General features: G+C 55.5%; 9 protein-coding genes across 9 annotated transcripts; 4 read left to right on the top strand and 5 right to left on the bottom strand.

Annotated features, from left to right (window-relative positions):
- Positions 1-1500: 1500 nt before the first annotated feature.
- GLOTRDRAFT_138252 (uncharacterized protein) lies at positions 1501-2537 on the bottom strand (the record flags this gene model as incomplete). The annotated part of the gene is made up of 4 exons (XM_007867074.1): positions 2344-2537; positions 2096-2294; positions 1674-1958; positions 1501-1575 (listed from the first exon to the last, which is right to left on the bottom strand). The coding sequence occupies exons 1-4, from the start codon at positions 2514-2516 to the stop codon at positions 1501-1503; spliced, it is 732 nt and encodes a 243-aa protein (XP_007865265.1). The 5' UTR covers positions 2517-2537.
- A 317-nt stretch (positions 2538-2854) lies between these two features.
- On the bottom strand, positions 2855-4489 carry GLOTRDRAFT_128494 (uncharacterized protein; the record flags this gene model as incomplete). The annotated part of the gene is made up of 1 exon (XM_007867075.1): positions 2855-4489. The coding sequence occupies one exon, from the start codon at positions 4487-4489 to the stop codon at positions 2855-2857; it is 1635 nt and encodes a 544-aa protein (XP_007865266.1).
- A 491-nt stretch (positions 4490-4980) lies between these two features.
- GLOTRDRAFT_115765 (WD-repeat protein) lies at positions 4981-7051 on the bottom strand (the record flags this gene model as incomplete). Its single annotated transcript, XM_007867076.1, has 8 exons — positions 4981-5114; positions 5176-5297; positions 5349-5710; positions 5769-5895; positions 5945-6152; positions 6206-6303; positions 6362-6784; positions 6845-7051. 8 exons carry the CDS (start codon positions 7049-7051, stop codon positions 5102-5104), a joined length of 1560 nt encoding a protein of 519 aa, XP_007865267.1. The 3' UTR covers positions 4981-5101.
- Positions 7052-7341: 290 nt separating this feature from the next.
- On the top strand, positions 7342-8615 carry GLOTRDRAFT_138254 (RmlC-like cupin). The gene is made up of 4 exons (XM_007867077.1): positions 7342-7565; positions 7622-7762; positions 7819-7989; positions 8044-8615. Exons 1-4 carry the CDS (start codon positions 7474-7476, stop codon positions 8453-8455), a joined length of 816 nt encoding a protein of 271 aa, XP_007865268.1. The 5' UTR covers positions 7342-7473; the 3' UTR covers positions 8456-8615.
- Positions 8616-8955: 340 nt separating this feature from the next.
- Positions 8956-10576, top strand: GLOTRDRAFT_92971 (uncharacterized protein; the record flags this gene model as incomplete). The annotated part of the gene is made up of 2 exons (XM_007867078.1): positions 8956-8989; positions 9051-10576. The coding sequence occupies 2 exons, from the start codon at positions 8956-8958 to the stop codon at positions 10574-10576; spliced, it is 1560 nt and encodes a 519-aa protein (XP_007865269.1).
- A 1147-nt stretch (positions 10577-11723) lies between these two features.
- GLOTRDRAFT_138255 (AIP3-domain-containing protein) lies at positions 11724-14986 on the top strand (the record flags this gene model as incomplete). The annotated part of the gene is made up of 4 exons (XM_007867079.1): positions 11724-11858; positions 11917-12095; positions 12152-13677; positions 13737-14986. The coding sequence occupies exons 1-4, from the start codon at positions 11730-11732 to the stop codon at positions 14984-14986; spliced, it is 3084 nt and encodes a 1027-aa protein (XP_007865270.1). The 5' UTR covers positions 11724-11729.
- On the bottom strand, positions 13230-17974 carry GLOTRDRAFT_138256 (Metallo-dependent phosphatase). The gene is made up of 11 exons (XM_007867080.1): positions 17494-17974; positions 17283-17434; positions 16871-17225; positions 16365-16809; positions 16200-16311; positions 16113-16143; positions 15907-16054; positions 15651-15853; positions 15539-15593; positions 13737-15480; positions 13230-13677 (listed from the first exon to the last, which is right to left on the bottom strand). The coding sequence occupies exons 1-10, from the start codon at positions 17837-17839 to the stop codon at positions 15306-15308; spliced, it is 2022 nt and encodes a 673-aa protein (XP_007865271.1). The 5' UTR covers positions 17840-17974; the 3' UTR covers positions 13230-13677; positions 13737-15305.
- Positions 17975-18284: 310 nt separating this feature from the next.
- On the top strand, positions 18285-19397 carry GLOTRDRAFT_59889 (mitochondrial ribosomal protein L23). The gene is made up of 2 exons (XM_007867081.1): positions 18285-19294; positions 19347-19397. The coding sequence occupies exon 1, from the start codon at positions 18332-18334 to the stop codon at positions 19280-19282; it is 951 nt and encodes a 316-aa protein (XP_007865272.1). The 5' UTR covers positions 18285-18331; the 3' UTR covers positions 19283-19294; positions 19347-19397.
- Positions 19398-19624: 227 nt separating this feature from the next.
- On the bottom strand, positions 19625-21666 carry GLOTRDRAFT_138258 (uncharacterized protein). Its single transcript, XM_007867082.1, has 4 exons — positions 21545-21666; positions 20959-21481; positions 20582-20904; positions 19625-20523 (listed from the first exon to the last, which is right to left on the bottom strand). The coding sequence occupies exons 2-4, from the start codon at positions 21459-21461 to the stop codon at positions 19709-19711; spliced, it is 1641 nt and encodes a 546-aa protein (XP_007865273.1). The 5' UTR covers positions 21462-21481; positions 21545-21666; the 3' UTR covers positions 19625-19708.
- Between the last annotated feature and the right edge of the window lie 3722 nt (positions 21667-25388).

Consider the following 25388-nt stretch of genomic DNA (forward strand, 5'->3'; position numbering starts at 1 on the left):
ATCCCGTACGAGAACGGCCAGATCTCGCTGACGTAACCACCCAAAACGTGGTGGCGATGCACGCAGGGCTATGCCCGTGACACGAAGCTGATCCCGCCTTGATGGCAAGCCGCTATGTTGCCTTGTTAGCTTGCAACGACCAGCGACTGGCAAGCCCTTGCCCCCCTGGCGAGGTCCTGCACCAGCATCGACCTCGGGAGGGGGGCGAGACGGTATGGATTTATCTCGATGAATCAGGAATTAAGATCCGTCGGACATGTGCTCCGGAAGAGTATGTACCATATGCGCAGCTTGCATTGCTTTTGCCCACGTTGAATCGGAAGCTGCGTCAGTGATTCAGGCTGATAATAAGTTTGCCATTGTCTTGTATGTTTTCTAGACTCTGGATTGCGCAGTCGATCGAGTAATAGCGCAGTCTGAGTTGCTCAGCGCTCAATATTCAATGCTCCTCGACGTTTGCGTGACGACACGGCTGCCAGCTGGTAAGTCCGACTCCTCTCGTGTCCCCGACCCGTGGGCCGTGCTTTCATCGATCAACGATGTAGATCACGGACAGGCCACGGAGGCCAAGTGACGATCATGATCGTGGCTACTGTTTGTTGCTGGTATCCACAGCGTGTGTCTGAATGATCATGCAAAGGGGCGGCATGTCGCAAATGATACTCTCAGGGCCTCCAGTGATTGACTGGAGAGGCCACTCCCTAGACGTCATTTCACACTGTCTTGCAGAGTGGGACCGATACCTTTGCAATATCGTGCAAATACGCGATCGGAACACGGGCTGCGGTCATCCTCCTGCGGGTACGTGTCCTCACCAGACATTTCCGGTGCTCGAAACTCCGGATTTAACCCTTCAGGGACTACCTTCCAACTTGCAGAGTGGCCAATGTCAGGTCTGCCACCATGATCCCCCTTGAAGCTCGTATCGCAACCCAATCCAAGTATACCTATAGCAGAATTCGGGAAGATTGAGTTCGCAGATCCGACTTACCATCCAGGTATCTGGCGGCTCCGGGTTCGTCACCCCCGAGAGTACCTACTCCTCGCACATCCGCGGGGAAGTGTTTGGCTACTGCCAATCCTGAAACGTCTCCGAGAGACCGATGATATCACGGGGCCGTTTCCACTACTGCTTCATGTATAACAGTACTCGTACCTGGAGGCGTTCCGCATCTGTTCGGCCAGGTACAATGGTGTGCGCACCTATTTATGCTCCTCGATCGTAATCAAGGGACGCCGATGTGCGCGCTGTCGCATTTCGTCGCGGGAGAAGGCAGAGACAAGGTTAGACCCCCCCCCCCCAAGGAATCCGGGCGCCATATACAGGAGTGACACGGCCTGCACGAAGATACGTTGCAGGAAACCACCGGCACCAAACGGGCGCAACCGTGATCCTGCATCATTCCATCTAGACGCAAGAGGTAGCGCTACACGATCCTACCACTGATTCCGCCCATGGACCACGCCGGGGCGGAGGCGGCACATGGCCGCGGGCGCGATCTAGGACGGCTTTCTCCTCGGGTCTCGCACCTCCACGTCTTTCAATATCTCCTGAACTTCGGCCTTGAACTCGGCCTGTGTAGCAACAGAGATGATGTGAGCGGTAAACACCAATCATGACAGCAGCTCTCAAAGGTAAAATGCAACAATCGAGATGGATAGGGCGTACATACGTTCTTTGCGTATTCGTCGCACAGCGGCTTCACCTGCCTGAATGCCCAGCCGAACTCGTTCATCATCTTTTCCTTCTGGTGGTTGTGCGCGGGGCTCTGATGCTGCCGCTCGAAGGCAAAGAGGAACCGCGCGATGCGCAGCCGCACATCTTTGTTGCTGATTGCGTGGTACTCTCCAATACTCGAGGGAAACTGGCGGTCGAGGCGCTGGCGGCGTTCTAGCTCTTCCTTCTCGAGTTCCGTGCGGCGTTGTTGAAGGGGAGTGATGGTTTGCAAGTGGCTGTACTGCAGCATGGAGAGTTCATTGGCTCTCGATATTGATGCTGGTCCATTTGCGTTCCGTATATCTCGATAGAGCCTCTATTGCAGTAGACCTCGCTCGCAGGCTGTCTATCTTGCGCGTAGCGGCATGCGCCACTCACCTGAGTATCTTTATCCCACCCAACGATTTCGGATGAATACGTCGCGTCCAGCACTTCCCCCCAGTACGTTTCCGCCTGGTAGTCAACCAGGTCTTGTACATCCTTACGATGTTTCTCCTTCATATCACGTATCTGCCCTTTGAGGCCGGGTAGAGTCCGACTATCAGGCTTGCCAATATCTTCTTTCATCTCGTCCAGACTTCAGGAATCTCCGAGCTCAGAATCCCACAGACGCCACAACAGCATACCTTGGAAAGAACGACCCTTTCTTCTCCAGTACGTGCTGCACGAAGCTATGCCTCTCGGCTGCGTCCCGGAGCTCCCGTTCGTATCGCCGCTTGCGCGCCTCATCCCAGTTGGAATCCGGGTCTCCGTAGGGTTTTCCTGGGATGTCGCTTTCCGAGAGTCCGTTCTTGCTCATTGTATCAAGTGAGTGCCACCGCAAGAAGCTGCTGCGCGATCAATCAAGGACTTTCCAAAGACCGATTAGGAAGGTGTCGGCTATGTTAGGCAAATGTTGTGGCACCAAAGATCCTGCACTCTCGAGGCTATCTGCCCAGCTGATACAGCCATCATCGTATCAGCGATTCTAACATGCTTGTATATTGCTTAGGGAGCCAACACATCTGATACAAATTACGAGAAAGAAAACTAGAGCAATGAAGATATATCGAACATAATGCCCTCCTGCGACCTATTACTAGTAGAGACCTTCACGGGTCTGATGACCTCTGAAATTTCTCTATGTCTCTCAAGCAATCACCAGTGTATGTCTTCCTTGTGGTATTCTCGTATAGTCCATAGCCACGTCTCGTTTATGCCGTACGGGTCAGAGGACGGCTCATCTGCCAAATCGACACTCGCTCTGTATCTAGACCCGCTGGAACTTATGTCTTGGCTGACGGATCGCAAAATATTGCGATAGTAAGCGAAATCATCGTGATTCGTACTTCCCAGACTGATTCGCAGGTGTTTCAGGGCTGGTAATGAGAAAGGCCAATGTTTGGACGGATCGCGTTTCAACATGCACTCAACCAGCAACATAATGTCGTGATCGCCCCAGAGGGGTTCGGGCAGACGGAGTTGAAGCGACGAGAGACTGGGGACTTCCCTGAACAGAGATACCAGCTCGAGAGGATTTCTGGGACTTGTACGTGGATCCAGCTGCAATGTCTGCAGTAGACATCTTGACCGACCGAGCATGTTCCTCCAGCATTCGGAGAGCCCGATAACGCCCCACACTACGAGGTGCTCGAGTCTAGGAAGATAAAGCTGCTCGACAAAGCGGGTGATGATAAGATCCCCGTGGCCATCTTCGTCGTACTGTTCGAACATGACCTCCAGAGACTGAAGATCCGGCGCATGAATCGGTTCAATGCCGGGAAGGATGTCCTCTAGTAATTGTTCCTTGTGGCGAACGCGTACAGCCAAGCTCAATTCCACGAGCGCAGGACATCCCTTCACTACGCTGTGAAGTCGATTAAGACACTGCAATGATTGGAATCGTATATTGAGAGACGTCAACCGGCCCCAAGGTATTATCAAGTTCTCGTATTGAAGAATGAAGGACCAGTCGAAAGTAAGGGCCCGAAGTCCAGGAACCCTGATAACGTGACCAGAAGGAACGATGGGGGTGTAGTCCTTGATTGCACGAACTTGTATTGTGAGTTGCCGGAGCAAGGGTAGGGGTATCGAATGAATCCCAGGCGATAGGGGCAGGGGAAAACGCCTATCTACAGCGAGAGTGAGTGATACACTTTCGCAACGCTTGATGTGTTTTGCCACTATGGCGAGCACATCGTCAACAGCGGGGAGGATCTTATCCACGTGCCACCGTTCATCTACCCTTTGGTGCGCCATCAGTGCTGCAGGCGATATTCCCAGACTCAACGGGAGCTCGTTTGCGAGAGCGAGATGCATCGTCAAAGGAAGCCTGCCTGCCCGAGTAATCGACATTTCCGCGAACTCGGGCACAATACATCTACCACCCTTCAAGAACAGGATAGACCACAGTTCGTGGGTATTCGCAGCGACGTCCCTCCAGTGACGACAGACCCATGTAAGACGCAAATGTCCATAGCTTGGGGAGACGCTAGGATGACCGTAGAGATCATCCCAAAGATAGTGAAGGAAGACCAGGCCGAGCAGCTCCACGGGCAATCCGAACAACCCGCGGACCGGAGATAGCAAGGACCTGCATATCGCAATATACTCCTCAACCGGTGTACGCTTCTGGGAGATTCTGATAAACTCCTGCACAAGTTCGTCGCCGTGGCATGCCATCTCGAGGATGGAGACTTCAGCTTCAATGGCATCCAATGCAGCGATCGCAATGCGTATTTCTTCCAGCAGGAGAAGGCGATCAACATCAGACGCAAGTCTGTTTACGTTCATGAGACGTTCAACGACTTCTGTAACGCCGGGAGAGCGGACGTGAACAGACGTCAAGCCAGAATGAATCACGTTACATACCCGATCTCCTCCAGAGAACCCGTGGAGCGGACCCAAAGCGCAGCTGATGGCCACTACCGGAGTATTGAAGGGTAACCTTACTGAATGGAGCGTCCATCTCATTCATGGAATGCAGGATCAACTATTCCAGGAGAGACTCGAATGTTGACCGGGGTATAACTAGAAGGTTAAAGTTCCTGTTTATGAATACCAGTGTGTCTCTTCAATTGTCTTCTAAGTTGTCAGGAGTGAGCAGTCGACGCGTCAGAGGGTAAGCCACAGAGAGGTTGTGGCAGCGAAGACGAACTCATATTTCTCACGCTAGGGCTGCCACATAGTGTGACCATAACGTACCAGTCACGAATGTCACAACTTACGAAACCATGCAGAGAGAAGCCACTGCCTCGCAGTGAGGGTGCGAGGTATGCCTGTCCTGACTGCACAAAGAGGCTCGCCTTGCACTACGCTTGTCGTCCGACAATATTTCAAAGGAACTGCTACCTTGCACAATCGGCTGCGTCCATCTACATACCGACAACTGTCGCAACAGATATTCTAATTCTTCCAACTGGGGGTGTAAGAGCGATGCCTGTCAGCCTCGGCGCAAGCGACGAGTCAGACCCACTCACATTTTCACCGTCTTGTCCCTCCCACCGCTAACGACTTTGTCCGCCACAAAATCTACACAGTAAACCTCGTCCGTATGGCCCGGAAGATCATTCTTCAGCTTGTACGTCTTCAAATCCCATATCTACGTCGCGCTAAGTCAGGACATGAGACAGCACGCAACGGACACACTGACCTTCAACGTCGTGTCCTTACTCGCGCTCACCAGCATCCGGGAGTCCGCGCTCCAAGCGAGCCTATAGACAGGCCCGACGTGGCCCCGGAGCGTCGCGATGTACTTGCCCGTTCGCCCCTCCCATATCCGGATCGCGTTGTCCCAGCCGGCGCTTGCCGCCCACCGGCCGTCCGGTGAGAACGCGACGTGCGAAATCTGCCGCTGGTGGCCTGTCAGTCGGGTGATGGGTCTCGTCGACGGAGCAGAATCAGAGGAGGGGAAGAGAGACCAGAGGAAGAGGGTGTGGTCGTCTGAGCCTGAGATGAGGAGTTCGGGCGTGGAGGCGAGAAGGGTGTTGTATCTCTCCAGCGCGAGTTTCTGAGCTGTACGCCTTTGAGGATTAGAGGATGATGCAGGGAACAGGGGGCATATGTCACAAACCTTCCTCCTCTGACGCGGGTTTCTTGCCCTTGTGGTTATATGGTCCCGTTCGGAGGACGAAATCAGTGTTGAGCGTGAGCGTCGTCACCCAATGTGCGTGATCTTTCAGCGTGTACAAAGGTTTCCCCTACGCTTCGCATAAGCCAGTACAGACCCACAAAGTAGGCCTCTCTTACCCCGTTGGCGTCCCAGACCCTCACAGTCCTGTCGCTTGATGCGGTGTAGAGCACGCCCTTTCCGCCCATCCCGCCACCGCCCCAGCGAACAACGTTTACGCTGGCCGAATGACCACCCAGCGCATATTCCAAGCGGCGAGTGGATGCATTCCAGACACGGACCGTACCGTCTTTGGAAGAAGATGCCAGGCGCGGCGATGAGGCGTTTCTATATCGAAAGGATATGAGAAAGAAGATCCGCTACAAATTAACGGGGCGTACATGTGGATTGGCTCCCAGGCAAGGGAAGTGACCCATTTTGTATGGCCTTTGAGGGCGTCGCCAATCGGCTTCCCGGTTTTGGGGTCCCATAGTCTAACCTGCAACGAGTGGGTTGTGAATATCAGCATTGAAGCACAGCTGTAGGTAGGTACGTACGTGTCCATCATGCCCGCCAGTAGCAAGTTTCCTCTCCATCGCCTCCCATTCGACACATAATACCCAGCCTTTGTGCCCCGAGAGTGTATGGGATGGTGTTTCAGTGAAGAGATCCCAGAGACGAGCGGTGCAGTCGCCAGAACCGGTTGCGAGAAGATTCCCGGTTGGTGAGAAGGAGGCACAAAGGATCGGTGATGCATGTCCTGATAGCGTTGATGAGCAACGGGTTGCTGGCCGCACCTTGAACACTGCTTGAGGAGAACATCGGATCACAAAGACGTCTTCTGGTGTAAATGCTTTTGAAGCATGCGACAACACGTCTTCTTCTATAGATTTCGCGATGACCACGCGAGAAGGAGCTCCAGCAGTAACAGCGTCTGCTGGGAGCTCTATTGAGAAGGAAAACGGCACGGGATCCTCATCCTGAACCAGAAAGCTGCGTGAGTAAGAGAGATGTCAATAACGGATGTAAGATACACTCACCTTGACCGACAACTTGTTGACCAAAGCCTCTAGTCCTTCTCTCGACACATTTGCTGGTAGGTTGACGGCAGGTGCTAAAGGTGAGCCATCGTCCTCTGAAACGAATTGTACCACGACATTTGCAGTGGCTTTCGGCGGCTCTGGGGCGGGCTGTGGTATGCCATGGTACACCTTTTGACGTTTCGGCGGGGGGAGTAGGACAGACATAGCTCAGGTTGGCAGCGAAACCAGAGCGAAACGAAATTTCTTTCTTGGTCGAGCAGATGACGTGAATGCTATTACGCGAGTCAAGATTGGCTTCGCTAAGAGCGTGGGAGCGCGTGTAGGAGGAAGCGCCTTTTATGGAACTCACCGCCAACGCTTGACATTCGATCGCGTATCATCATGCTTACAATTGCTTTATACAGCTTGTCTCTGACGCCCAATTGAGCTAGAATGCTCGCGTCATCCATGTCGCCGAGTCCATATAAAATGTTGCCCGATGTAAGGACGGTATGCGCATCTTCTTCAGCCTGTTCGCTCTCCTCGTCACGGTGTACGCAATCCTTCGCGGCCCCCTCAAACCCAAACGATTCCGTAGTGCAAGCTTGACTGCCCGATTACTGTCTACTTTGCCCAGTTTGACGAACATGTCCGTCAAGATTGTCCCTCGGCGTAGCGAGGAACGTGGTCACGCCGACCATGGATGGCTGCACACGTTCCATACCTTCTCTTTTGCCAGGTACGTCGACAAATATTTCGTACAAACCATCTCAGGGATTGACATCTAGTTCTCAGCTATGCTGACTGGAGTCACGATCAATATGGCTGCCTTCGTGTCATTAACGAAGACCGGGTAGAAGCCAACACCGGATTCGGCACCCATCCTCACCGCGAGTTCGAAATCTTCTCATACGTGGTGGACGGAGAGCTCGCTCAGTACGTTATTGCGCCACTTCTGTTGATCATTCATCAATCTGACGCCGCGGTTACAGTCATGACTCTATGGGCAACAAAGAGGTCCTGAAGCGTGGCGACGTCCAAATGACCTCCGCAGGAACCGGTATCCGGCACAGCGAGCACGCGCACGGACCCAAACAAGTCCACTTTCTTCAAATCTGGGCACTTCCCTACCAAAGAGGCCTTCAACCCAAATACTACAACCGGTGCGTCCTGTCTTTGTCGTATAGGCATAATGACCCGAGCTAACTTGGCTGCAGCCACTTCACCGACGCCGAGAAAACTAACAAGCTCGCGACGATAGTCGCCCCGGTCAACAGTCCGGGCGTCATCGACTCTCGCGAGGCCCCTGGGCCCACTCCGATCCACGCTCAGCTTTATATGCACGCGTCTCTCGTCTCGCCACAGACCACGCTCACGCACGCCTTGCCCAAGCCCGCCAGCACTTCCTCGCCCGCCAAGGCGTACATACATGTGATACAGAAGTCGGGGTACAACACGGGCCCGGCGAAGGGCGGGAGGGTGAAGGTGAGCGGCGCCGGCGAGGAGGGTGTGGTCCTTGGTGAGGGCGATGGGGCGTATATCGCCGGTGAGACCCGCGCAGAGCTGAGGATAGAAAACGTCGGCGATAGAGTGTGCGAGATTGTTTTGTTCGATGTGGATGCTGCCTAGGTGGCGGGGGTGGCGGGTGAGATACCTTTGTGAATTCTTGACTGCAATCTGCGATGTTTCCGTTAACTATCACGCTCATGTAGGAATGTGAATCTGTACGTTACTTGTACTTTAATGAAGATCTTTAACCTTCAATAATAATCTCTCAGTGTGCCTGGCCTTTGGAGGCACAAGAAATTCTTTAAGACAAAGACGGCCACGCTAAAGGAAAGCTTAGCAGCGCTCCGCATCGAGCAGTAGCCCTGAAGAGAAGTAACGCATCCAAGCTGTATCTAATGCCACCTTCACGTGGTTTGCCACAAATGGGATGAAAAATGTAAGACAGGGGTTTGTGGCCAAAGTGTGGCACCGCAATACTGCCGATGTGGCGGCTGAGGTATAAATACCAGGTACCGCGCGGACGTGTCTCACCCTCAATCCCTCTCACTTCTCAATCTACCCAAGAAGTTCGCGTCGAATCATCACTGATCACAACCAACATGCGATCTTTATTACCATTCATGCACCGTAAGACCAAGCTCCAGAAGAAGAGCGGTATATCCTCTCAATGATACTTTTTCGCTGGTGCGTACTGACCTAGCATACATACTCACAGATATTGTCGAGCGTTTGTCCTTGGTGAATAGACTCCCAGACGAAGCGGAACGCTCTCTCCTCCTGGACGAAGTGGCCAACGCCACCGCGTTACTGGACTCGATAAAATCCAAAAGTCGTTCTCGTCAAGAAGACCGTATCCTGGTCCAGGCGTATGCCGATAAATGCAGGTCTCTACTTTCTCCTTTTCGAGGTCTACTGGGACTACCGCTGGAACTGCTCCATGAGATTTTTCTCCACTGCCTGCCAGAAGAAGATAGGTTCTTAATTCCCTGGCCCGACCGTGCACCCGTGGCCTTGCTGGCGGTTTGCAAGTACTGGAGGGACGCTGCGCTCTCTAACACGGAGCTGTGGTCCTCTGTGCATATACATTACTTGTCCCCCCACCGACGAGAAGCTTGGCTAGCGCGAGCCCAAACCCGACCGCTTGCTCTGTCATACGACTCCACTCGGACTGATGAACGCGGCGAGCAAATGACCCGAAGCATCCGCTTCTTGATCAGTGTTGCCCATCGTTGCAGCGTGCTGCATCTGAGTCTGCCACCTGACAGCTTCCCTCAAGTCAATCGAATGGAGTTGCCGGATTTGCCACTGCTCACTGAGCTCGAAGTTCGGGACTGCCACCTGGCTCGTGCCTCTGAAACGTTTACCCGTGATCAGGGAACGGTGTCCCTTCCGAACCTCCGGTCCTTCAAGTGCACATGGCTCTACCCAGAGCAGTATGAGGACCTCTCCCTGCCTTGGAGCCGGCTGACGAACTTGGACGTGCAAGTCTGTTCTCCGGCTTGCCTTACCCGACTATTGAATTTTATCGACGAATGCCAGGAACTTCGACGCCTGCTTCTGAGGCTCACTCCAAACTCTCAAACCTTTCATTGGATTGCCCCCGTCACTTCTATCTGCTTGACCAACCTGACTGAGCTGGGCCTGTATTCCTGGTCGAGCGAATTCAATATACGCACACACAACCAGTTGAGGAAGATATTCAGTGACCTGGTTCGGCACCTTAACCTTCCTCGGCTAGAAGCCCTTTCTATAGGCAACTCCGCGACAGGGTGGCCTGATTGGAGAAGTCTAATCGTTCGCTCAAACTGCTCCCTGCAAAAACTATCGATTGCCGGGATGGACGAGATGGCCCCGATGCTGGAACACTTTATGCCGCTTCTCGCTATTTGTCCAGGACTCCAAGCGCTGCAAATTGTTCACGATCATCAACATTTCAGCTTGGAGGCGGTTAAACTCTTCGACTGCCTGATTAACCGCGCATCCTCGGACGATCCTACGCTCACGCTGCCGGAATTGCAGGTTTTACGGGTATTGGTCCGTTTCGAACATGAGGATGGATACGACATGTTCAAGGACCATGTGAAATCTCTACTCCACTCGGGAAGCCAAGGTCGATCTGCCCAACCTATCTTCTTTGCAGAGATTGGCCTCGAGAGTTGGTGGCAAGCGGGCAGTGGGCGCAAGACTTGGACGTGGACCCGGAGAAATTTGATCGAGCACATTGAGGAAAAGACCATCTAAACCGCGCCGTTTAGAGGGCACGGCTAATCCTTATTGTGACGAAGTACTGATTTCTCTATATATCAACGATCCAGCCCATCTCTTGTATGTAGGATAGACTAGTATAATGTATTGCACTGCTCTAACGCGGTACAGTACCATAATTAGTGGCTTTTTGCATCAATGGAGCAGAGGTCAACCATTGATCAGACACAGTCCCCAGTTAGCTGCGTTAGATCTCAGGAACTTGTGGCCGTGGATATGGCACGCGAAGTTCACGTGAGGTCACAAGCAGCGACGCCGTCACAGCTCAAACGCCCTTGGTTTCGTTAAACCCCAACCTGCAGCTGAGGCCTGGGCCTGAACGCCTGGCCCAAGCCTGTGGGCTTAGCTCGGCCCGGAAAATCACTGATGCGTGCCCCTCCAAAAGGTGAACGTTGGAACAAGGACAGCGACAATAGGGAGATTCAGTTCCAAATGCGAAAGCGGCTTTCTGTCGCTTTTCGCAGCGTCGAAGTTACAGCCACCGGCAAGGGGCCATGCATTGCGTTCTGGAAATGGCAATCGACCCCGTGCGAAGTCGCGAGTCTCGCTCATTGAGCTCTCTCATTGGCTCTGCGCTTGCAAAAAGCAGCAGCTTGACCGGGATCCCACGCCTTTCCGGCCGAGCCGAGAAAGCGGTTTCTCAGAAAGCGACGAAAAGCGGCTTTCATAGTTAGAACTGAATCACCCTAATGACTGTCGCATATGTACTTTCACCCTAATGACTGTCGCATATGTACTTGAGGCGGGTATCAACATCTAGTAAGAAGATGCGCATGCAGAGATCCTTTTAAGTCGGGGCCTCTGTTCAGTTGTCGTCCAGACTCCAGAGAGGCAAGGCAGCACGCCACATATGGCCCTTCCACTGGCACTGAGGTTCCAAAGCCAAGAGAGATTTCGTTGTCATACAGGGTACAGAGCAAGTGGTCATTACGAGGCAGACTGCGCAAGAGATATAGGGTGCCTTGCCACAATGGAGCAGAGAGGCAACACGAGGGCAATCACCGCGTGTGGCAGACTGTGACCGTGACAAATGTAACACGCTGCCGCCGCCTTGGCCGCCAACTGCCTCGAACGTCGTCGATGACTTTGGCCATTGTGGCCTCTACTGCTGACGTTTTCAGCTCCTCCTATGGCTGCTGTCCGACACGCTCCCATGAACGGTGCGACACAAGCGCATCCTTCAAGGCGGGATAATCACTCGGTTTCGTCAACCCATTCGGCGTCCAGGGGCGACCGTGAAGGCAGGAGAAGAGGGAATGTATGCTCGATTTCACTTGGGAGGTTGTAGTACCGCTGATGATATGTCTCTTCGATAGCCTGCTGTAGAGTCGGCAGTGACTCGTTTGCTTGTGTCAATAAAACAACTTTTGGAGTCCCTCACGTTATGGAGCACACAACAGCTGACAGAGACGCAGGTTAGCGACGTGTATGTCAGGTTGGGAAACGATTTCAATGCAGCCGTGGCTGCGTTCAATGCATTCCGCATCGATATGACGTGCGTGCCTGGTCTATCCTCATTTTCGTACGACTGAGCATTTCCCGCCTCAATAGCGATTTAGCAACTGTGCCGGATGATCTACGCGGTGTGCTGGAAACATGCCTAGCCGAGGATGCGACTCCGGAAAATCTGGACCAGTATCTACCGCAGGTACGCGCTATCATCACAAATCTACTGCAAGGGCTCCGCGGGAAGCAGTCCATATACCGGCGCATCGTTCAGGACCACCGGCACGGCTCCTCGCAGTCCTCCTCGAGCCACGGTCATGAACGTACGGAGAGCCGATCCTCGCGATCAGATCGCTCGTCACACAGAGAAGACGAGGCGGTAGCGGCAGCGGCAGCGCGGATCCAGCACTCTCGCAGCCTACCGAACGGCGATGGCGAGCGAAAACCGGATGCCGTTGCGCGGCGGAGCGCGACTTCGTCGTCACGGAGAAAGCAAGCTGCCTCGACGCTCTCGCAGCCGCCCGCTACCGCCGACAGTGACGAGCCTTTCGTCGGCGGATTTGCCCCACCGGCACCTGGGCCCGAATCTGACTTGCCCAGCCTGCCGCCTCAGCCGGACAGGGCTTCAGCCCCGGTTCAGTCTGCGCCGCAGAGGAGAACACAACCGTCCACGAACAGCTTACCGCCTCTCCCCGCTGCCCCGCCAGAGGAGCGCAAATCCCTAAACGGAACTCCCAAACCACCAGAGCAGGCCACGGCGGAAGAAGAGCGCCCCGAAACTCCGTCCTCCCCTCCCCCCTCCCAGCAAGCCCCCGCACACATGAAGCGATACTCACTCGTGGACAAACCGATGCCGCCCTCGGTCGTCATCGACGAAGTGTCCACCCCTTCACCTTCCGAAGACGTGCAAATGGCCTCGCGGCAGGGCGCAACGGGCACCCCACCTCCCTTCGACTCGCCCCCGCTCGAGCCGACTCCCGCCGTCGCCTCTTCACTCGCGGCACTGCAGAAGAGCGACGCGCTTGAGCGGCGTGCGAGCAAGCGATTCTCTTCGTACAACATCAACAAGATGACGGGGGCGAAGTCGCTTGGGGGCGCGGGCAACCGACGTTCAATGGCGGTTGGCTCGGCGCTCACGCCCGGCGAGCTCGCGGTGCTTACGGAGGAGGGGGAAGAGGAGCAAGCGCTGGAACCGAGTACAGGAAGCTTTAGGAGGAGGTCGAGGGCGTATCGAGGGGGAACGTCGCCGATTGCGGAGGAACCGCCTGCGCCGCCTGTACCGCCGCTGCCATCTTCGACTGCGCCCACTCCGGAGCCAGGTCCGTCGGGTGAGCGTGGGGAAAGCCCAGGCGAACTGGAGCAGGCCGCCAAGAAGGAGGGTGAGCAGGGGAGGTCGTCCAGGTCTTTCCCTGTTTTCTTGCAGCTCGGGCGAGAGGTCAAGAAGGTGAAGATCGAGCCGGGGTTATCGTTCTCATCCTTGAGAGTCCTGTTCGTAGACAAGTTCTCGTATAACCCGGGCCTGGAGAATTTTCCTGCGATATACATCCGGGATCCGTCCAGTGGGGTGCAATATGAGTTAGAGGACGTGGACGAGGTCAAAGAGAACTGCCTGCTGTCCCTAAACATCGAACGTACGTAAATCGCTTTGCCTCGCGGTCTCTTGCAGCTGCTGACTTATGTGTCCCGATAGCTCTTGACCAAATCAAACAGCATATAGATGCTCAAATTACCACGCTATCGCAAGATATCAAGGATCTGCGATCGCTGGTTAGCAGTAACCGGCGGATGTCGCATCCGCCCCCCATGATCATTGGCCAGCCGCTAGGCGAGAGTACACCACCACCCAACCGTCCTACGGACCGTCAATTCCAGCACGTCGCCCGCAGACTGTCTCGTCTGGTGAATAACGACGACAACACGCTCACGCCCGATGCGATGCAGGCAAATATGACTGGTCAGTCAGTGATGCCGCAGGTCACGGGCGGGTCTGTCCTCTCAGAGTACTCAAACCGCGTGGTTGCCGATCTTAAGACGCAATTCGACGAAGTGCAGAATCTCCGGCGGGACTTGGGCATTATGCGGCAACTCTACGCGGAGTTCATGAAACAGACGAAGGAGTCGCTGGGTACACTCCGCACGCAGACCGCGAACGTGCGGCAGCTCGCGGCGGCCAAGGTCGGCGGCGCGCGGCAGTACATCGACGACGGGAAGACAAAGTTGGACATGCGCTCGCAGAACGTGCTGACGAAGATGGAGGAGCTACAGGACCTGGTCGAGAACGTCAAGGACGATGTGCTGAAGCGGCACGTCACGCCGAAGCCGCAGGTGCTGCGTGCGATCAAGGACGACGTCGACCGCGTGAGCGCGGAGCTTGAGAGCCTGCGCGAGCACATCGGGACGATCAAACCGATGTGGAAGAAGACGTGGGAGGAGGAGCTGCAGAACATCGTCGAGGAGCAGGGCTTCCTGAACCACCAGGAAGAGTTCCTGAACGACCTGCTCGAGGACCAGAAGGCGGTGCTGGAGGTGTACGGGCACATCGAGAAGGTGATCTCGCTGCGAGGGACGGGGCGCCCCGGCTCTCGCGGGCGGCTGCGGCCTGTGAATGGCGGCGTGGGGTTCATGCCGCCGCCCGCGGAGGAGGGGCACAACGGCCTGTCCACGGTTATGCTCGAGATTCGGAACGCGAGCGTGGACCCCGAGCGGCGGCTGAAGGCGATCGAGGCAAGCCAGAAGAACCGCGAGCGGGAACTGGCGAAGAAGGGGGACGAGTTTGAGGAGGAGCTGAAGGGGTTCGTGAAGGGCGGGAAGCTGCGGATGACGGGTGGGGCAGAGGAAGCGGAGCGGGTAAGGAAGAGGAGGGATGAGATGGCATTAAAGGCCATGTTCTCTGGAGGCTCGGCGGGGCCCAGTGCCAGCGGGTCGGGTGGGGAGTCGTGAGGTGCGGTGCACATACGTCGCTGTAATGTTTTCCAGTCAATCGGTCAGTCTCCCTGGATCTGCTCTCTTGCGCTTCAATGCATTCTTCTTACTTCCACTGCAATTTGTCGTTGTTCTTCATTCAGTTTATCACATTTTCTGTAGCCATTTGGACGCCGGCGGTACCATTACGAGCCTACTCACATTGTTCACGATAGTGTATTATAGTGCACTGCATAATTTATTGCTTCGCCATCTATTATCGCCACGAAAAAATGGTAATACACCGAAGCCTCAGCAAACGGAAAACTAAAATACACACGAACCAGATCCCGCTGTCTTAGCTGGTTGCGCCTTCGTACGGTGGCGGCGCTCCCCGCCCAGCAAGCACCATCTCATCGACGATCTCGTCCTGCTCCGTGCGCTTGTACGTCTTGATAGTCTCGCCGTAGTCCGAGATATCGTACACCCTGAATCGGCGGTCGAAACCAACTTTGCCATATCCAGAGTAAGACCTGCAATACAGGCAAGTCAGGACATCCACCCTCAAGCCACGCAGGCCGACAGACTTACCCTCCACCGCCAAAGCATAACCATACCCCTCTAACCCTCCTACAATTCTCCGTGACTGACGCAGAACCGTCAATATCACCTCGACGCCAAAACCGCCTGCACTGATACTCACTATGACAATGCCCGTTGCCCACGACCTTTACCTCGGGCAAAGCCCCGCCCGCAACATGCTCGCTCTCCTTCGCGCCGAGCAGCGCCTTCTCGAAGAACCCATCGTTCTTCTTCGCCGAGCCCGGCGGCTCGAGGTTGTGCATGCCCACGTCGAGCGGCTGCCCGTTCGACGGGTTCGTGTCGGGGTCGCCGTACGATTCTTGGCTGGGTACGAGGAACCAGTGAGATGCGTAGAATGGGAACGCGGAAGGGCTTACAGAGGGATGTGGAAGAACGTGAGCGCGTTAGGCTTCGCGAGTCTCTTCGCGTCAGGCGTTAGCTGGTCGGTCGCCTGACGCTTCCAAATGTCCCCGAGATCCTTCGCACCGTCCGGCGTGAATGGCCGTTCGATCGCGTTGATCGATGCTACACGTAGTCAGAAACATCTCCCACGCCAGGGACTCGAGTAACTGCAAGAACATACCTGACTCTTGCAGGAACCAGTTGATTTGGTCCTATATACCCTTCAGCATCACGGCAAACCCAAGTCTGGCAGCGAAATATCGCATACCTCGTGGATGTAGTCATACTCGGTCGGATGCCAGAACCCGAACCAATCCAACGTCCCCTTTGAATACGCCCCCGAATCGAGGAAATAGAGCGTCAAGAGATGCGTCTTCGATCTAAGCAGTCACCCAATCAGCCCTTATCCCCCCAACAATAATTCCCGACTCACGCATCCGCGCTCATCACCTTGAGCACATAATTCCCGACCCCATGCACGTCCTTGGGACCAGGTTGTACGAGACTATATGGCATCGCCGCCATCCACCTTGCCTGCTCCGCGCGGCTCACCCCATCTTCATCGTCGTGGTTCCCGAATACCGCCGCCCAGGGCACACCCGCATCCACTACCGCAGCCGCGAACTTGGCGAGCACGCTCTGGCTGTCCCACGACGTGCCCTGCCCGTTCAGCTGGTCGCCTGTGAACACGACGAGGTCAGGCTTCTCCTCCGCGAGGACGTGCGCGATGAGGGACTGCGTGCGGTTGTCCGAGTCTTTGCAAGGCGCTGGCGTGTCCCGGCACACGCCGGGCGAGACGGAGAAGTGCAGGTCGGCGACTTGGAGGATCTTGAAGCGGCCGTCATGCGAGAAGTGGAGGGGCTGCGCCTTAGGCGGGGCTGGGTTCGCGAGTATTCATTACAATGGAACCTGGGGAATGCAGAGCTGCTGTGTACGCACCTTGGTACTTGCGCCGGTACGTCACCCACACCGTCTCCTTCCGCCCATCACTCTCCAGCACGGGCGTCGCGACCTTCTCGAACCCCCACCACGCGCGTGCGTCCCCAAAGAGCACGTCCAACTCCGTGATATAGTCATCCCGCCCGCCCTTCACCGTCATCTCGCGCGTCGTTTTGCCGGTCTTGTACCAGAGGAATAGTCCCGGCGTGCGCGGGACGCCGTCGCGGATCGAGCGGTCGACTTTGTGCCACTCGTAGGGAGGGTCGGCGGGCGGGGGTGCTTGCGATGCGGGGAGGAGCTGGACCTCGGTTATGAGGGGGACGTCGAGGCGGCGGGTGCGGCGGTACCATAGGTGCTAGAGAGCAATATGGAATGAGCAATGGTCAGACAGGTATTGGTGGATGATTCGTACCAGATACCACATGCCGGACTGGAAGTTGAGATCGTGCTCGACGCGGACCCATTTACCTTTGATTGCGTCCTGCTCTGGCGTCGTAGCTGGTCTGCAGAGGCTGTTTGCCATCTTCGGATTGATCATGCATCTCTCAATTGCAATCTCCGACACTATGCGGATGAGACGCGTATAGCGAATGCTGGAACTATCAAGGTAGTGTTGCACTCACGGCCAGTATCATGCGGTAGCAGCGGATTCCATACATCCAAAGGCAAGCTCGCGCTGTCCACGTTAGGGTCATTCGGCGTAGTTACATTCCACCAATCGACACCTCCATCATCCCCACCGGGAGCTGCGGGAGGAAGACTAGTCGTCTCGTCCTCGGAACCCGTCGAGATATCGACAGAGACCGTGTCCCAGGACTGCCAGCCCAGTCTCTGCAGCTCACCTGGTCCGGGCGTAGGCTGGTAAAGGATGAATATGACGGTAAGCAGGCAGGAGAAGCCGATGATAGCCGTCATAGGGACGCATATTGACCGGAAGAAACGGAAGACGCGGAAGAGGGAGAACGCCATGGCTGGCTAGAGCCTTCAGGCCCGAGTGCGACGTCAAATGCAACTCTTGTAGCGAAATATGTCCGGAATGCAAGAAGCGTGCTGCAAAATAAGACAGTGCCCGCTGCCAGTGCCAGTGACGATGAGCGCGAGGGTGCAAGTGCAGGCGTCGTACCGCGATCGACATACTGGGGAAACGTGGGAAGGTGTGACAAATGCGCAGTTATCCGTGACGCAGCGTAGGAGGTGGGGGGGATGCAAGACGATGGACAAGTTCGAAGCAACCCTTTGGGCTATATTTTTCAGAAGAAATGTTGACCTTTACAAACGGCGGCACGAAGAACTCTGCAACTCTGGTACTCTGACAAAACTGTATTCAACAGCCTTTCTTCCATAAACGGGTGTTTCAGCCACCAGTACCAAGCAGACGCAAATACTTGAGTGTACGATAACCTGCAACAAACCTGGGACTTGTATTGCATTTTCCGGGCACGCTGCAGGCTGAGGCCCCTCATGCAGTCTCTTTCAAAATGCTTTACTCGTTTGTACGCTACCATTCCACAGCCTGCAGCCGTTGCTAGGACCGCCTCTACACCCCGGCAAGTCCGTCTTCGCCGCCTGCGCAAACGAAAGGCACCCGTTCCCCCAGGCAAGTCCGACGCCCTGCCTTCTGGCGCAACGCCCAGCGAGCATGACCGCTACCGGCGCCTGCGCGCGCTCGGCGAGCTTGTTACGAGAGACGGCGCACACGAGTACTCGGAGGAGGAATGGCTCGACAAGCTGAACAGCCAGCGCACGCGCATCCGCGGTATCGTGCAGGTGAAGCAGGGCGAGGATGCGGGCAAGAAGAAGATCGTCGGCCAGCGCGTCTACCTCCCGAACCTCGTCTTCCGCCTCGTGCGCAACCACACCCCACCCGGCCAGCCGTACAACCCGTACGAGGCCACTTTCCGCGTCCCGCAGTCCGTCACCAAGAACGACGTCCGTGGCTACCTCGCCAGCGTCTATGGCGTCAAGACCACGTACATCCGCACCGACAACTACCTCTCGCCCGTCTACCGCGGCGGGAACGGCTCCTGGTCCGTCACCAAGAGCTATAAGACGTACAAGCGCGCCGTCGTCGGCCTCGTCGATCCCTTCTACTATCCCCAGGCGCTCGAGGACATGCACCAGGAGGAGCGCGAGGCGCGCCAGAAGTGGATCGAGGATAAGTTTGGGCTCGAGAAGATCAGGGAGTACAGGCAGTATATCCTCCTGAGAATGACGAGGAAGAACTCCAAGGACTGGAAGTGGAGTGGCGTCAGCCCGAACCGGCGAACTATTATGAAGAAGATCGGGCTCGCCAGGAGCGAGAGGGAGGCGCAGATCCATAACACAAAGAAGATGATCTTGGAGGCGAGGGCGAGCGGGAAGCCAATATCCGAAGTCCTGGCATCCAGTCAGACAGAGGCACCCGCGTCATGACGTTACCCATAGGTGCGTGTTTGCAGCGTTGTACCGTACGACGAACGGCTCAGCGAACGCTCAGATTAGTGCTTACTTTAGATGTGAACCCTAATGACACTGCGGCCATCGCCTTCTGCCCTGAGAGACTGAGCCTTACATGCCGACTTGCATCACCTATCTCTTACTGGTAAGTTCCCAGCATTAGCAAATCTTTCCCCGTGCATATCTTCTTCCAAGCCGACTATGCAAAGAAATCGGGGTTTCCGGTTCAAATGCAGAGGGCGTGACTGAAAAGCAAAGTGACCGCTGAGATCTCCTGAATAAGGGGACCGCAATTGCACAAATCCCACCGCTCGAGATGTCCCGCCTGCCTTCGCGCAGGACAGTATAACTGATGGTATTGGAAGCCTAACGCTCCATCGCTTGCTAGAATACAACATGTACTTATTCATTAGCCCCCTCACGCATCTCGAGTGCCTCGAACCTCACAGCCCTGAACCCGCCCGCCTCCGCCATCTCTATCTCCATCTCCATCTCCATCTCCTTATCCTCCGCGCCCACCTCCCCACCATCGAGGAAATCCAAACACCCTTCCAAACACCCCCTCCACAGGAAACACACCACGCCGCCAAACGCATGCCCCCCGCCATGGCTCTGCCACGTATACCTCTCCTCCGCGGGGTGCACAAACACTGGCTTCCTATACCTCCCATCCTTCGGGCGGAGGTGTCGCGGGCTCGGACACACACCCACGCCCGTCACGCCCTCCCAGTACCGGCACACATCCCCCAGATCGCGCGTCGGGCGCGGGAGCCTGACCAGCTTCGCCGGGCGGGGCGGGCGGATGACGGGCTGCGGGACGGAGCCGGGCACGCACGCGCCGAGTGTCGCACTGATGGGCGGCGGGAGGAGCGACGCGAACGCGGGCGGGAGGGGCGTGCCGTAGAGCGTCGTGAGCAGCGGCTGGCGACCGTCCGCGTCGAGCGCGGAGCAGAGGCCGTGCTCGTGCGCGGGGGCGAAGAGCGCGCGGAGCGCGAGCTCGGCGAGTGGGGGGAAGCGCCCGATGAGGGAGGTTGTTGGGGAGACGGAGGGCGGGGAGGGGGGCGCGAGCCACGGGTTAGGGTGCACGCTGAGGATGCTGAGGTGCATGGTGAGCAGCTCGGCAGGGAGGTACTTTAGCTTGTTGTTCGCGATGTTGAGCTCTTTTAGGTGGGTGAGGTGGACGATTTCGGGCGGGAGGACCTCGAGGGCGTTGTTGCCTTTGCACCGCTCATCAGTCTGACGAGGATATGCGGGGCAGTAAGAGGATCGACTTACTCAGGGAGAGAACGGTTAGATGACTGAGGGTGAACACCTCGTTCGGGAGGTACTTGATCACGTTTCCGCGGAGGAAGAAATGGATCTCCTGCTCCGGCCTGGCATCGTCGGAGAACAGCTTCGCGCTCGCCGAGGTGACCTTCGCTGGTGCCCTCGTCGTCCCGAAGAGAGATCCTCCAGCAGGGGCTGTCGCCGAGCGCATCAGGGCGCGCTGCTGCTTCAGCGCGACGGGCACAGGCGCCGCGTGCTCTTCCTTCTCGGGAAGCTTGACGAGCTTCGCGAGGTCAGAGATGGACGGCGGGATGAACGTCAGACCTTGGTTGCTGCATGGCACGCACGTTATGTTATGTAGGCACGCGAGGAGATTATATGCGTACCTCAGGTCGATGATGGTGTGTTTCGGCTCCCGAGCGGGCATGCGCCCTTTCTTCTTCGGTTCCTCCTCGAGCGCCGCCATCCTGTCGATCGCGATAGCGCTGCTCATCGCGTCCTCCCAGAGCGCGAGCTCCCTGCTCTCCTCTGGCGTCAGCAGCGGCTGCGTCTTGAACACTCCTCCCCCTCCCGCATGGCTCTGGCGTAGACGGCTTATGGGACTTTCGTCACGTCTCGTTCTCGAGGGGCCTGCACTGTGCAAACTGGTCTGCGGTGTAAGCGGAGGGGTGGCGGGTGTTTTCTTCTCATAGGACGGATGAGGCCGGTTGGCCTTGACTGATCCTGCGAACGGATCCAGCATAGGAAAGTCGTGCAGTCCGTCAGAGGAAAACGCGTTAGAATGCATTGGCTCATGGTTGGGAGATGAAGGAGGAGAAGAGTCAGCGGATAAAGTCGGGGAAACGGGAGGGGATGAAGGAGGTGCATAGGCCTCCAGCATAGAAAGCATAGTATAGTATAGCACTCAAGCTACTTCGAGAGTGCAGCGTCGACGTTAGTGGATTTACAAGCTCGCTAGACACGTAGACCTGCCTTTAGTATGCGCTATGCAGCAACGAGGACGCGTGTATGTAGGCGTCGAACAGTCCTGTCCTTTCACCTCAGTCACTTACTCTGTCCCCTCTAATGAGCACCAGGCCTTATGCTGGAGTCCTTATGTAGTATGCCAGTGCAACTGCCTCAGTATACGAGCACCGTAGTAATGCAATAATTGTAGGGAACAGAGTAGTTCGTCGACCGGTGAACGCAATAACAAAGCAGGGAGTGTGCATAACCCGGGAACGCGGTCACTATTGAGAGGCACGGCAGACGCCGCGCGGATGTCATGTGATCGTGCTTTCGCTCGCAGCTGAGCCATTCAGAGCTCTCTCCGGAGTGGGTCGTGTGGGTCCTCGACTTTGTACGAAGAGTGCGAAAGTACAAGCCAGAGAAACGAGAAAGCGAACAATCAACGTTAGGTTTAAGCCGATGGGCCTCCGTTCGATAAACGCCAGTACCATGTACAGGATGGGAAGGCTTTGGATACGCTCGGGACTGCGGTACTGTATGTATACGCCTGAATGCCTCAAGTAGTGTAAACGTATATCAGCACGTCATGACAGGTAACGAGGTCCTCACATCCAGCGAACGTCCGTGAACCGCTTGAATGGGCCTAGGGGACGGCAATACCCAAGCTGGTTGACCTTCTTAGTACTACGAACCAGCAGCCGTCCATCAAAGCTTCCAGCCAAGTTGAAGGAGATATCTGGAACCTGGACATGAAACTCAAGTAAGAACGGGGCACCGAGTCAGAGTCTGTGGCACCGACGAAAACATTTACTCTATCACGAGACGACGCACATTGGGCGCTGATCGCAGCACACCATAGAACTCTCAATCCGAAATCAAAGCGAGCCCGCACACCTATAAGTACTATCTTCGGATCTGCAAGCTAGCTTCGAAGTCGCCTTCGACCTATCCCCGAGTCTACGCCGCACCTCCCATTGGCCGGAGATTTTGGGGCATCGGACCGTAGTTAGGACCGAGTACACATACGACGAAGCGAAACATGATTGTAGATCGTTGGAGCGACATTGGAAATGGAATCACGAAGGGGGGACTAACCGTTATATCGATATACCCAACCCAGAGGGAGCTAATCACAAGAACGCTGCAGCTTTGGAGAGCTTTGGCCCTCGGGATCAGGCACCGCAGCCTGAGTACAGATGAACGCTCGTCGTCAGACGAGGAAAGCCTGACCCAACCTCGGAGTGGGCGTCAGCTTTGACAATCGTGTATACGTACCGGCGCTCGACGTCCAACGGACCCTCATGATGGGGTGCGTCTTCGATGAACACTTCAATAATATTCCAAAGAGTGCTGCAAAGTTTCAGTACGAATGAAAGTAGGCTCCCCTCGAGCCCATCATGGGTGCATTACGAAGCATAGGCCCCGAAGCTGCCAGACTGGAGCTTGGCGACTTTGAGACAGATGTTTCGTAGCGGTCCGACACTGTAGCTGCCAGAATTTGAGCGCTAGAAGTGTCTCTTTAACAACACGTGGATCAGTATTTCAGAATCTGGTGTCAAGGAAGGAGCATTCAGACTTCAGAATAGTATTGATGCCAGCGAGATATATACCGGCATTTGTGGATGGCCGCAATTAGCACAATCTAGGACGCCGATACAATAAGGACAATATGTACGGGTGCAACCAACTAATACTCACCGAGAACGCCTACTCTATCATGCCAAACCTTCCTAGGGCGCTGATGGTAGCGAACCACCTCTAACGGCGTACGTACATAGAACAATAGCGAGCTCGGGCAGCTGCATCACCACGAGCCCGCGTAAGCAGCGTCGGAATCTCCGGATCTTCGAGGCATTCAGAACGTTCTCTGAGTGTACTGGAGCGCCTCATCCTCATCGATCATCCCCCGTACCGTCCGGCGAGCACGGATCCCTTCAGCATATATTGCGAGTCTGCTAGTGAGATTTGAAATACGATCGACGCCCAAGGCAGAGGTTGATGGATGAAGGATCGTTGCACAGGAGATGATCGGGCCGGCGTTACATACGTAGAGAACGTCGGCCACGTGTGCGTGACGCGACGCGTATAATGGCAATCTTTCGTCGCGTCGTCGTCGCGGTGGTAGCGAGGAGTGCTCGTGTTTCGCTTGCGAGCGTTTCCCTGCAGCCGAAAAGAGGCGAAAAACCTCGGGTATGATAGCGGGCCCAAACGCGTCTCCAAGACCCTTAGAAAGTGTTGGGAAAATTGCTCGGACACCTTCGTGTCAACAGATAAAGAGCTCCACGTACTGGAATGTGAAGAACATAAGTCAACCCGACTCCGACTCCCAGGGAGCGATGCATGGACAAATTCTGCCGCAGAGACCCGATATGGAAATGGCCCCACCATATACGGCAACGTATAGGAGGAACCGTTCTGGCGCGTCGGGAGTCGGGATGGTTGTTTCTTTGCCTTTGATTTTCGAGCATGTATCAAAAAGAACTTGAAGTTGACCGTGGAGAGATTGAATGTGGCTGAGGCGCGAGAGTCAGAGTGGGCAGGAAGGAGCCTCTGACGTTGGCGGGACAGCGGGCGTAACATGTCAATCCGAGCTCCAAGTTCAATGAATGTGGATCATTCAGCGACGTCGGACATTCCTCTTGGCCCTAGGTGGCTGAAAAAGTAACCCGACTTGGTGGTTCCCGAGAATAATGAACAGGTCCACGTATGTATGGGTTTGACGCTGCAGCCTTTTAACATCCGCGCTTGTGGCGGCCATCTTAACGAAATCGACCCGGAATATCGCACATAACGTACGCCGAGGGCGCAGAAGGAGGGTCGGGAACTGTACACTGACAGTTGCTATTAAAATACTGACATCGGTGACGCCGTCCAGGGTCGTACTCCTCTGTCGGGACTGCGTGCTCTCCGGGCAGCGGGGACTTGTAAAGTCCAACGCGTTCTCCTCAGAATATACTTACCGTAGAAATGGCGAGGACATCGGATGACTGCCCAAGCCGGAGCATGCAGAGAGCGCACCGGATGTCGCGCCGCACCAGGGCTTGGAGGACGATAACATGAGCAGCGATAGCGTGCAATCTCGATCGTGGCGCCGGTAGTGGTGGGAAATTTTCAATTTAGACCGGATGTGGCGGGCCTCGTGTCGCTCGTCGCGGGCCCTCGATCGTTACCCACCGTATTGTCCTGCATTTTGCAGGGCAAAGACAAAACATGAGAAGTGGTCGAAGACACGTTGTTGTTTTCCGTCGTTGTGTGTCATCGTTGAGGAAGTGTAGGTCCAGCTTGAATACGAATGGGGCAAGTGACGCCGTGACGGGCGGCATTGCGACGGTCGCCAGGGGCTGGGCGGGAATCGGGATGCGGAGAAACGAGCAGGTCGCTTCGATTCGCTCACGTCAAGAGAAGCCCGCCGGCCCAGGCTCCTAAACCATCCGTCCTTAGCGTTCTCGCTCCTCCTTTACTAGGGCGCACGTGCAGTGTTATGTAATACAAATCTATTTTTAATTTATTACCGGATACAGAACGAACAAGAGGAGGAAACGCTATAGGACGGCTGGCACAAATGTCGTCGCCGAGATCCCCGAGGCTGACTAAGCGGACGGTGGCTGAAGCCTTTCAGCAGCGGTCGGCGGGCCTTCACGCAGCCATTTGCAACTTATTACCTTGGGATTTACCGCTCGGGGTACTTTATAGCAATGTAAAAATGTCCTGACTGAATGGTATACTCATGCAATGGTTATCAGTAGTACCGAAGGCTGAATATCCGGCTGAAGGGGCATAATGGCTATAGACAAGCCCCTCTGAGCGTCAGAAGTATACCAAAGGTATTTGCATTGGTCTTAACCCATTTTAGCACCCGTTTATATGT

Source organism: Gloeophyllum trabeum, assembly GCF_000344685.1.
Source record: "Gloeophyllum trabeum ATCC 11539 unplaced genomic scaffold GLOTRscaffold_00005, whole genome shotgun sequence".
Lineage (NCBI taxonomy): Eukaryota > Fungi > Basidiomycota > Agaricomycetes > Gloeophyllales > Gloeophyllaceae > Gloeophyllum > Gloeophyllum trabeum.